The sequence below is a fragment of the Lactuca serriola genome, chromosome 5 (assembly GCF_051521515.1).
Source record: "Lactuca serriola cultivar US96UC23 chromosome 5, Lser_US96UC23_V15, whole genome shotgun sequence".
NCBI lineage: Eukaryota > Viridiplantae > Streptophyta > Magnoliopsida > Asterales > Asteraceae > Lactuca > Lactuca serriola.
The window spans coordinates 279,578,839-279,591,812 of NC_136412.1; the positions used below are offsets into that span (position 1 = coordinate 279,578,839).

At 30.2% G+C, this 12,974-nt stretch overlaps 1 protein-coding gene across 1 annotated transcript; it reads right to left on the bottom strand.

The window, feature by feature from the left end:
- Positions 1–11,306: 11,306 nt before the first annotated feature.
- Positions 11,307–12,584, bottom strand: LOC145054421 (deoxypodophyllotoxin synthase-like). Its single transcript, XM_079002621.1, has 3 exons — positions 12,199–12,584; positions 11,727–12,048; positions 11,307–11,658 (listed from the first exon to the last, which is right to left on the bottom strand). Exons 1-3 carry the CDS (start codon positions 12,564–12,566, stop codon positions 11,383–11,385), a joined length of 966 nt encoding a protein of 321 aa, XP_078858747.1. The 5' UTR covers positions 12,567–12,584; the 3' UTR covers positions 11,307–11,382.
- Between the last annotated feature and the right edge of the window lie 390 nt (positions 12,585–12,974).

The following is a 12,974-nucleotide window of genomic DNA, read 5'->3' on the forward strand; positions in this document are numbered from 1 at the left end:
ACTATACTTTACTAACCAATTGTACAGCAAATGAAATATCTTAGATGAAAACCATAAGTTTTGAAATATCACAAGGACGAAATTGTAATTTACTCTATAAATAATAATAGTGGCATGTTACCTGGCAATAACCAAGATCAAAATTGTAGAATGAGTAAGTCAACAATATATCATTACCTTAAAAACAAAAATAAAATACTTAAATAAAAAAAAATAAAAAAAAATGAAAAAAAAAACCACATCTGAAATGTATGGTTATTTTCATACCACATCTTTCTCAATCAAACCCTTCCTTTCTCTAATTTCTGTAAACCTTTTTATACCCTGCAACATGAAATTGCAATAAATATAAAAACCACTTTTGGGTGATAGTACTTGGAGGGCAAAATAGTCATTTACCTGCAATTGGTTTTTGATAGTCATGTATTCTAATGTTTTAACTGAGACAACATACTGCCTCTGTGTAAGAATGCATAAACCTGGAATTGAACAGATTTTAGTTAAAATTAGCCAAAAGGGGCAATGCGTAAATTTCAACAAAATATAAAAACCTCTTTTTGCCCCTATAGAATATTCTCTGTTTTAAAGCATCTGGATCCATGACTAAGCCTTCATAATCCAAAAAGCTTGACCACTGTATAGCATAAATAGCATTTTTTTTTCTCTTAATTTTTATACGAGTATAAGCAATGTTCATTAGTTTTTACACATAGAAGGCATGTACTTTATTCTTTATCCATAATAGGAGCATATTTTCAGAGAATCTTTTCGGGGATTAGGGTATAGTTATGCTCCTTAAACATTTATGACAAATAATTTTTTAAGAGAATTGATGTCTTTGTTGAGGTTAAATTATGCTCCTTGAACATGGAAATGGAAGAGATGAAGAAGACATAGGCAAAATGGTCATTTTCATAAATTTAACATATGGGCTGTTTGAAGTTGAGACCCAAAGACCAAACAATACACATTATCACAGAATGAAATGAGTAGGGACTTAGGGTTTAGTTTTTTGTTGAAATTTCATGGAAATGAAATAGAATTAAGATGACAGGGACAAAATGGTTATTTTCATAAATTTAACATATAGGTGATGACCCAGTTACCAAAGTGTTTATGAAGCCATGAAATAAGGACCAAAATTGCAAAAATATTCCCTTTTGACAACAAGGACATATATTTTTTTTTTTAAAAAAAAAAATGATAAACATATTTTCAGAGAATGTTAATAACAAATAAATAAGATCAAATTATAGAAGAAAAGAATGTAAGAGCATACCAGATGATAAAACAACAATAACATACTGCTGCCCTATTGTTATATCAGAAAATGGTACTGCTTTTATGAATTGTCACTTTATGCTTGAGGTAAACTATTTGTGCATCTTGATGAGCCATAAAACATATCAAAAACAGGTAGAAGGATACAAGATGTGGGCTTCTAAATAAAGTCAATGTAAAGCAACATGAACTGATGATGACTAAGTATCAAATTACTATCTGTTATCTCCATTTTTGTTTCAATAAATTTCAATTAGTGAGAAAAATAGCATGCAATTACATAAAAAAAATATATTTCTTAATAGGTTGGATTTTGAAAGTATAATATATTATAAGTAGTTAGATTTTCAGAAAAAATCTTAACGGGTAAGAAATTTGAATTACATTGTCCTAATAGAAAAAAAAAGTACTAAAACAATTTCTCAGTAAGTTGGATTTAAAAATGAAAACTAGGAAAAAAAATTAGAAATATAACGTTATAACTTCAACAATAAAAGTGAATAAGAAATAGAAACCTTTGGTGTCCACTTGTAGCAACATCATCACATCAGGTTTTGGTGGATGAAAAGGGTGATGGTTGTTGGTTCCCTATAAAAGCACCAATTCATATGGAAAATAGATCAGTAATCAGATGGCAGAAACAATATTAGATTTTAAAAGTAGAATGTATTATTAAAACTAAAATGTCTTAATAGGTTAGACTTTGAAAATACACTGCTACAACTTGGGAGGATAAATTAATTATTGTTACAGAACCACTGATAATTACTAATAGTAAAACAAAATTATCTATTAAAGTATTAAGATATCCATACTTTCTTGTACAGATCACCACCAGAAAGAATGAGATGAAATCCAAACTTTCTTAACATAATTCGTTTGTATTAGCCATATATTTTATATTAGCTGTATATTTTGTATAATGCTGAAATTATTTTGTAAATATTTTCCTAACTTAGATTAGGTCAACTATTCTTGTTCTTGTATTATAAACACCATTGAGATAAAATTTTATCAACTTTCAGTTTGGCTCAAAAAAAAAAAGGTAACAACAATAAGATGCTTACAGCTGAATGAAGAGGTCCTGCAAAAAATTGAAGTTTTTAAACAAACAAAGTTCTCATATATAATATTTTTATTCACAAACAAGAATTGATTATTACCTCATCAGAGATAAGAAAGTACACACACACAAACACCCTCTCTTTATATTGACCACTTGTTTTTAACATTTCAAACCACCAAAGACCACATCTTGTGGCACTTCCTTCCCTAATGTCCCAATTCACTAAATAAAAGCACATCTTTTTTTGATTGATTCAACATCAAGTATGTTAATCCCATCATTTCCTGCAAATGTTTTAGGAACAGAGGGAGGGGTATTTCTGGAAATATACATACAAGGTCATAGGCTCATATAATCTTTTGTAACATAATTGGTTCCCTCACAAAAATTGAAAGTGTGATGTTGTATATAAATAGGTAGATTTTTCAAAGTATGTCGCAATAAGAAAAAAAATGGAAATAAGTGGGTAGAATTTTCAAAGCAGAAGAAAAAACTTAATTTCAAGATTTCCACCAGAAACATATGCAATCAGGTTTCAATGGGAAAGAACAGCCCAGCCCCCTTACCATGTACGAATTAGGGTAAGAAAAGATTCAAGTTTGGTAATAATAATAATAATAATAAATAAGTGAACAAGAAATAGAAACCTTTGGTGTCCACTTGTAGCAACATCATCTGATCTTAGATTAGTAGACAAAAAGGGTGATTTTTGTTACTTCCCTAAAAAGCACCAATTCAAATGGCAGAAATCATGAAAGATTAAAATTTCAAATAAATAAAAACTCATGATGTTATTGGAGATAGATGTTTATGTCTGTTATTATGATAACAAGATAGAGTTAGCAAAAAGTTGAGCAAAGTCAAACACATTACATTGTGATTGAACAAAAAAAGGATTGGAAGTTACACTAAATTGTAACAATTTTTGCAAATGACACACAATCTTCAACCCAGTCAATATGAGTTGTTACAGCATATGATTTCAATAAAGAATCTTCTTATCAGTGCAATTGATAAGAAAATGATTACCCATCATACCAATATCAGAAGGAATCTCTGACAAAAAAAAAATCAGCAACTGAAATGCCAAAGTGATTAGCAACTAATCACAATTTTAACCAGCCATTTAAAAATATCAACTGGGGAAGCTTACAATATGTCTATGGCACACAAAATATGGCAGATTAGTTTTAAGTAAAATGTTTAAATAAAATGACAGATTAGTTTTAAGTAAAATGGTTTTTTTTACCCTTATCCTCAATCTCCTTCATCTTAAATCATAAAAACCTAACTAAATTCAATCGAAAAAACCCAAAAAATTAAAACAAAATCAAGATCCATAGTTTGTTTGTTTCCAATTTGTTGGTACCCTGGATCTTAATTTTGTTTTAGTTTTAGTTTTAATATTTGGGTTTTGATTTGATTGGATTTTCAGATGGAGATTGAGGAATTTTTAGGTTTAGAGGATGAAGGAGAAAAAGATGGGGACAAAATAGTCATTTCAATTGAACTTCACAGACATTTTGTACCAGCATCAGTTCCAGGGAAAAACCTTGCAACAAAAGAAATATCTAGATGAAAACCATAACTTTTGAAATATCACAAGGACGAAACTGTAATTTACTCTATAAATAATAATAATAGTGGCATGTTACCTAGCAATAACCAAGATCAAAGTTGTAGAACAGTTAAGTCAACAATAATATATCATGCAAAAGGCATTATCATCACCCCCTCTCATAGAACAACAATGAGCTGTCAAGTCCTTTACCTTAAAAACAAAAATAATTATTTTTGGTAGCCATTTCAAGAGGCTGGTGATCTTTGGAAGCCCAATTATGTCTTCTTTCATTCTGACCTTGACTTTGACATTGACCTTGACTTTCATAAATAACAATATAACTTGTAAACATGGAAATGAAAGAGATGAATTTTGTTGAGGTTATAGTTAATAGTTATGCTGCTTGAACATAGAAATGAAAGAGAAGAAGAAGACGGGGGCAAAATGGTCATGTACAAATATCTAACATCTGTGTTGTTAAAGTTATTATTATGCACCATGAAATGAGTAGGGTATTTTCAAAAAGATTATTATGTTTTTTAGGGAGTTAGGGTTTAATTTGGCTCCTTCAACATATATGATGATTATTTCTAAGGATCTAAGAGAGAAATTTTGTTGAAAATGGAAGATGACAGGGACAAAATGGTCATTTTCATTATTAATTTAACATCTACCCAGGTACCAAAAACATTATGAAACCTTGAAATAAGGACCAAAGATTCCCTTTTGGACCTAAACCACCAACCTGTGACAATAAGAACATGCATGCTGTTTAACTTAGTACTTATAATCTCTATTTTTGTATCCATATTATATAAATTTCAGTGAGTAAAAAGAACAGCATGCAAATTTTAACAACCGGACCACAATAATTACATATGTACATAGGGGGAGGGGGTTTCATGGAAGAGCAAGAGAAAGGCCACTGATATAGACAAGAAAGCATCACTTAATTATGAATTTGACATTAATAACTTTTTAATTAAGTGAACTTTTTAACATACGTACAAATAGAAAAATTCTCCTCTCCTCTTCATAGAAGTATGGCAGTTTTAGAAAATGTCATACAAATACAAAGCCATTTCACTGCTTAATTAGGTAAATCTTTTTGGAGTATAATGTCCTAAAAAGAAAAAAAAAATTGAAAGTTCGATGCTATAAATTAATGGGTAGATTATTCAAACTATAATGTCACAATAAGAAAAAAAAAATCAAAGTACAATTTTAATATTGTGTAAATTTTTTAAAGCATAATGCTCTAATAAAAAAAAAAGATGAAAGTGCAATGCTATAACTGTTGAAACTGAGAAAAAGTTAGAGAGTTTATATTTACGGATGGTTATATAGAATTGTTATTTTTCCAGAAAACTGTACTTTATGAAAAACTCCATGTCATTCAAGTTTTACTTGATAAAAAAAATTAAAAAAAACAGGAAATGTACTTACATAAACAAAACCATGTAATTTTAATGTGAAAATGAGAAACAATGGACTTTAAAAACTTACATGTAACAGGATGATCAAAGGCTTCATGGTCCTTCTGAGAAGGATAAAACCTGACAATAAGAACATGTTGTTTAACTGTATCAAGAATGAGAAATAAATTTCAGAAGTAAAGAGGAGGGACTAGAATGAGAAATAAATTTCCCCTTATGGCACATGAAAATTTCAGAGATGTTTAATATCAATTAAACAAGATCAAATTATAGCACAAAAGAATGTAATGGTACTGCTTTTATGGTATAAAAATTTTTGTCTGACATCAAAATCATATGTGTATATTATCTTACTACTACTATACTATAATAAACAATCTAATACAACATACGCTAAAATAGTACTTTGGAGGAATAGGACATTTTCCATCAAAAATGAATTGTCAAATTATCCATGAGGCAAACTATTTGATGAGCCATGGAACATATTAAAAATAGGTACAACATAAAGATACAAGATGTGGGCTTCTAAATAAAGTCAATGTAAGAATGTGTATATGGATATGAAATCTAGAGTTGAAAAAAAAAATCATGGAACAATTAAAATGTTGTTCAATAAAAAGAATTGACTAAATAACAAATACCAGGTGTACCAAATAAGTTCTGATGGTGTTTTCATGCAATATTCAACATTTTATTTTTTTTTGATAAAAAAGCACATCAATTCCTGAAGATAAAAAATAAAGCACAGGTTTTAGGAACAGAGGGGTATTTCAGGAAATACACAAACAGGGTCATAGAGCTACCTGTTCACTTACATATTGTTTCCATGCTTAATTTGTCAGGTTGTAATCAGTGGCAATTTGATAAAGCAAGTTCATAATTTCATAACATGAAGGCCCAACACCCTTTTTTGAGATTCAATAATGTACCTTTAAACATTAACACAGAAAAGCTAAATAAGAACATAAAAAGCATCAAGTGTTTTATACTTTGAATCGCAGAAGCATCTTCTTTTCCTTTTCTCCACCATAAAAATGTTATGTAGCTTTATTTGGTTTCTAAAACCTTTTCTTGTTGCAGAGTAATGAATGCAATTTGTCAAAGGAATTGGAACTAAGAATAGCAATTAATGTAAGGGAACTTGTGCTTCACAGAATATTTTTGAAAAAATCTGCTACACAACACTCAGTAATATTACTCTAAGAAGATTGATAAATCATCCATCTATTGTTTCCAGAATCATTGATATTCGATAATGAATAGTAAAACAAAATTATCTATTTAATTATTCAGATATGATCTTCTAACAAAAACTGCAATACCTTGATCGAAACATAATTGACCACAACAATAAGATGTGAATGAACAGGGTCCTGCAAAAAATTTAAGTTTTTTTAACAAAATTAACATTTTTATTCACAAAAGGGAAACGATTATTACCCCATCAGAGATACAGCATCCTCTTGTTTTTAACATTTCAACCCACCAAAGAACACACCACGTGGCATTTCCCTTCCCTGATGTCCCAATTCACTAAATAAAACAACAATTTTTAAATAAATAAAATAAATTACAAATATATATATATATATATATATATATATATATATATATATATATATATATATTAACAAAAAAAAAAAAAAACAGGCCTACTAAATAACTGCTGAAGGTGTTTTCCATGCAATATTCAACATCTTTATTTGATTGGATCAACATGAAGTATGTTAATCCCATCATTTCCTGAAGATAATAAATAAACACAAGTTTTAGGTTAGGAACAGATGGGTATTTCTGGAAATACACAAACAGGGTCATAGACTCATATGATCTTTTTGTAATCAGGCAGTAATCACCCAGCACCCTTATTTGAGATTCAATGCAATAACCACAAACCTTATTGAGCATCAATAATAAGCCCTACTGATTATAAAATACAAATGAAAATACAATGTCAAGTTTTGTCCCCCATTAAGTCTAAAACAAACAACAATTTTGACATGATGTGATTAAGTCCAACTGAGCCACCATAATACCATCTTTTTCCAAAAAAAAAAACTTTTCTAAATTGTCAAATTAGTAAACTTACTTGCCTTTTTGAATTATATCAAAATCCAGTAGAAACAGAAGCAGTTGTTTTGTTTGAAGTAGTTGTGAAATGAGCTGCCATATCAAAACAGTAATAATATACATGTTAGAAACTGCAGCTAAGAAATGGAATCGCGGGTTCCGACAGAATTGGAATTCGAGATTCCATTTCATGACGTGTTTGGTTGACAATTGGGACGGAATTCAGTTCTGTTGGATTTTCTTGAAATACTACTTTTAGTAATCGATTTGCAGCCAAGAATTGGAATTGTGGATTCCAAGGAAATTGGAATTCAAGATTCCATTCAATGGTGCATTTGGTTGAAAATTCAGACAAATTCCTTCAAATTTCAAATTTGATGGACTTCAACCATTTATGAGGGCAGGTTGGTTTCAATTTCATTACTCTTTTTTTTTATTAAATGACCAAAAAACCCTTGATCACGGTTAAAATTTGGACCTAATCGACCTCTTGTGCAACAAATGAAATATCTAGATGAAAACAATAACTTTTGAAATATCACAAGGACAAAATTGTAATTTACTCTATAGAATGAGCTGTCACAAACCACATTTTAAATAATTTGAAATGTATGGTTATTTTCATATATTCGATAATGAAAATTATCTATTAAGTACTAATTGGAAAACAAAATTATCTTCTATTAAAGTATTAAGATATGATCCAGTAACAAAAATTGCAATACCTGATCCCATTTCTTGTACAGATCACCAGAAAGAATGAAATGAAATCCGTACTTTCTTAACATAATTCGTTTGGCTAAAAAAAGGTAACAACAACAATAATCACAGCTGAATGAAGAGGTTCCTACAAAAAAAAAAAACTTAAGTTTTTTAACAAAAATCCCATATATAATATCAAAAGGGAATTGATTATTACCTCATCAGAGATACGAAAGTATACATCAGCACCTCTTTATATTGACCACTTGATTTTAACATTTCAATCCACCATGAGGCATTTCCTTCCCTGATGTAAAGATCTACCAGGCATACTAAATAAGTACTGAAGGTGTTTCTGTGCAATATTCAGCATCTTTTTTGATTGATTCAACATGAAGTAAGTTAATCCCATCATATCCTGCAGATAATATATATAAGCACAAGTTTTAGGAACAGAGGGGTATTTCTGGAAATAAACAAACAGAGTTACAGACTCATATCTTTTGTAATTCAGTGACGGAAATCACCCAACACCCTTATTTGAGATTCAATGGAACTAAAAACGGAACTTTTGTAGTAGCCTCAGAACAAAAAGCTCAGCATATAAATTGTTAAAAAAATCACAACCTCTTGGAAGTATCCTCATTTGATTAAGATTCAACCTTACTTTCCTTATGCCCCCAAAAATCAATTTTTAATCTCTAAAAATCCTGCAGTAAGAAAATTAAAAACATAAGTCCATATACAATCAAAATCTGTTTCAAATATGGAAATTTTACACTTCAGCCTAATAACGTATATTAATTATAGGCAACTCTTAGTTAGAACCAAATACACTTCTATTTCTAATTGAGTTAAAACTACAAACAATAAATTTTCTTTCCCTGATTGAATCTCTTATAGCTCAATAATTTAATCCAATAACATTAAGACATTTCATCAAACACCTAAAGTGCACAGAAGAAGAATCTACAACTAAACAGTACTTTTTTGGGTTTCAAGACTATTTAAACTTAACTATTGTTTGACCAATCATCTTCATTTGATGGGTGATTTCTATTAGGTGACCTGGTTCAAAAAACCAACAAAACAAAAAATAAATGGACGAGAAATAGAAAGAAAAAAAGAAACCCAGAAATCGGAGGAGAAAACACACAATTAAACTCACAACCTAGAAATCAGAGGAGAAAGACATGTATTCTTTTTCTTGATCGATGATGACGGTGAACCAAACTGACATCGGAACCAGACGTCATACTACAACTACAAAGAATAAAGGTACAACCCAATAGCCCGATGACTCCATCACAGTGATGAAGGGAGGCCTGAAGATGTTAGCCTAATTTAAAATACCTAACAAAAACAAAAACGAAATCAATAAAATACACACACAAAAAAAAATCAAGAACGTTACCTAACAGAGGAAGAGGAAAACGCAGAGGATTGTTGAACGCCGGGGAATGAAAGAAAGAGGAAACGGTGGTGTCGATAGAAGAAAAAGAACCTCCAAATAAAACCCTCTTCTTCAAAGAAACATGTATGTATGTTGTTTTGAGAGAAGCGAGAGGGATGAGCGAAGAAGGTTATTTTAAGCGCGAATACACCGACCCAACCCTTTCGACTTCCGATCTCTAACGGTTCTTTTTATAAAACATTCCTAAATTACCATTCTGATTTCTAACGGTTCTTTTTATAAAACATTCCTAAATTACCATTCTAACAAAATAACATTTCCATTTATCTCAAGCCCCTTAACTTTTGTTTTTTTTTTTTTTACTTTGACCTGTCATTTTTTTTTATTACAAATTTAGTCTAAACTTATTTTTTTTACAACATTCTTTTTATATAATTTCTAAAATTTAGGCTTTTAAAAAAAATTATTTTGTTACAATTTTATAAAATTTGATTTTTTACAAATATTCTTTTAATTTTGTTTTATATTTGCTTTTCTTAGATTTTTCTGATTTTATAAATTATATTTTTTTAATTTGTTTTCTATATTCTACAAAAAATATTTTTTACATAGTTGTTTTTTTTCAAATTGTTTTTAAAAAACTAGTATTCTCTAGAAAATTATTTTTTACAAAGATTTATATATTTGTTTTTATGCATGTATTTTAAAAAAAAATCCCCTATTTAAATAAATATTATTTTTTAAAGTTATTTACTATTTTTTATATATTCATTTTCATGCGTCTATAGTTATAAAAACATGTAGGAGTACTATAATAATTATTTTTAGTGTAAGGGTCTCAAATTTTTTTTTTTTTTTTTTAATTTTAAACTTTTTTTGGAGAGGCCTCAAAACGGTTTGACGTGGACGTTCCAATATCCCATTATCATGAACCGATTGTTATGGAAAGCTTTCAACATTAATCTAGATATTTATTTCACAAATAATATTCAACATTAATAGATCTTAAAAACCAATGTCTTATAAACCCGTTTTTTAGTTGAACCGGTACGGTGATCGGTTTTCGGTTCAACCGTTTTAACCGGTTCGACCGCCAAATAAACCAGTTTCTATAATTTTCATATTTTTCGTATTTTCCTACACATACATATATATATAAATCAATAATTTGATGTTCACAAGTTCAAACATTAAAAATAGACATAAAAACAAGTTGTAGATCAATTTAAATACATTAAAATAACATATAACCATAAGTTTTATATTAATCCACATGCATTAAAAAGAAAATAAAGTCTTAAATGAATACAAACACATCAAAAAACTTCATAAATTTATCATTTGTTTTTATTCATAAAAATCTTAATAGATATGAAAAAACAACCAAAGTTTATTATGCAAAATATTTCAACTTCATATGTTTTTATTCAATTTAACCGGTTCAACCGGTTTAATTTAACCGGTTCAACCGGATTTTTATGAAAACCAGCCGGTTCGTTTCGGTTCAAAAATAAACATAAAACTGATGATAGTTGAACCAGTTCAACCGGCCGGTTCAAACCGGTTTTTAAAAGATTGTTAAAAAGAGTCTTTACATGGATAAATTTGGGTCCTTTTTTCACACATCCTTATAATTTGATGATATGACATAAAAATTTGGCATGATGATGTATTTGTTATTTTCCCTTTTTTTTTTTTTTTTTTTTGCTATTTTGTTTACCATTTGTTTCTTAGCAGGTCATCCTTCTATAAGTTTAATAATAAATCCCATAGTTATTATAACATACTTATATTTTACATGCAAACAACTTACCAACAACATATAACATCATAACACCCTAACCAGTCACTAGTCCGCGCCGGCGCTGGTGGTAACGCCACAGTAGGATTTGATCGCGCATTTGGATGCCTTTCCCTCCTCCGTGGTCACATACTTTAAGAATTCAATTTGATTAAAAGGCATGAATTGCAAATAGTGTTCTTCATCGTCCACCAATTTCTGAGGCACCTCCACTGTCGCCCTCATAAACGAAAATAGCGCCAACGAATTCCTAACAACTTCTTTCTCCGATGTTCTCATCGCCACTTGATGCACTGGCGCATGAATCCTCCCGTTACTCCATGCCTATTTCATACCACAAAATTAAAGCGTTTTAGAATTGCAAATGCGTAGGACCAGTGTCGGAGTATTACCATGAAGGGTTCTCCGGCTAAGACAATGAACGTTGATGGAGAGGGCTCAGGATATATCCACTCTCCATTTTTCATCTGGATCTCTAATCCTTTGAGGTCGTCGTCTAAAACTGCTAAGAAACTCTTGTCGGAGTGAGGGAAAAGACCCATAATGCCTTCTCCCTCACGTGGTGACCGATACTTCATGAATCTAGACAAGTACAACGTAGACTCAATCAAACGGTCACATTCCTTGGCGTCAACCCCGTAGCTATCAAACACCATTCTCATCACGCAATGATCGATTTCTGATAACAGTTTCATGTACTCGAATGCAGTCTCGCTACAGCGTAAAAAATAGGAAATCAGTATACTTTGAAGGAAAAATAATCAAAATCAGAACTTTTGTCAAATCAATCTCGTCAGTAATGGTTTCGGTTTTAGCCCATTTCTCAATTACCCAATAGTAAATAATGGATCAGTTTTTTGTTACCAGAAGACTTTGTGGCCTGAAGGAAAGAGAAGATCAACAAAGCTTTGCGTGCCTTCAATGGTGGCTCCACCTTTGATGCCAAAGTACTCCCAAAGAGGCATGGATGCATATTTCCCGTATCCGAAACCAAGGAGATCAGAAGTGTTCTTCACCTTGGTTTCCATAGGTAGATGAAACAAATCGTTAGCGAGCTCGAACATGGTGTCACGTAGATCTGAAGAGACTTTATCGGTGGCCAGGATGAAACAGCCGTAGTTTTCGAGGGCTCCCCGCACCGCGTGAGACGTTGATTGCCAAGCACCATTGCTACGGTTTAAGGTTTTTGTATTCAAGGTTATGACAGGAAGCTTGTTTGGGTTGGGAGCCATTGCTCTTTTTACTATGTTCATATATATTCTTTCAGTCTCATATTTATATATGTTTCTTTTTCATTTTTCATAAAATAATAGTCTACTTATTAAAATAAATATTTTCTTTAACAAAATATCCATCATTGTTATTTAACCAATCAAAATATTTAATGATGAAATCAAATGCAAGAAATAATAAAAAGTTGTTTGAATAAAGTTAAGAGTTATTAATGTTTCCTTAGGCTACATTTTTCAAATATCCGTTATTTTTTACCATACAAACTCAGTGATGTCATACATTACTTTACCACATTTTTGTTTTTTTTCTTTTTTTTAATTGAACAAAATGTATTTTTGTTAAGAAACAAATTTTTTTTTCCTTTTTATTAGTTGAATAAAATGTAATTAACTAAAAAAAATCATTAA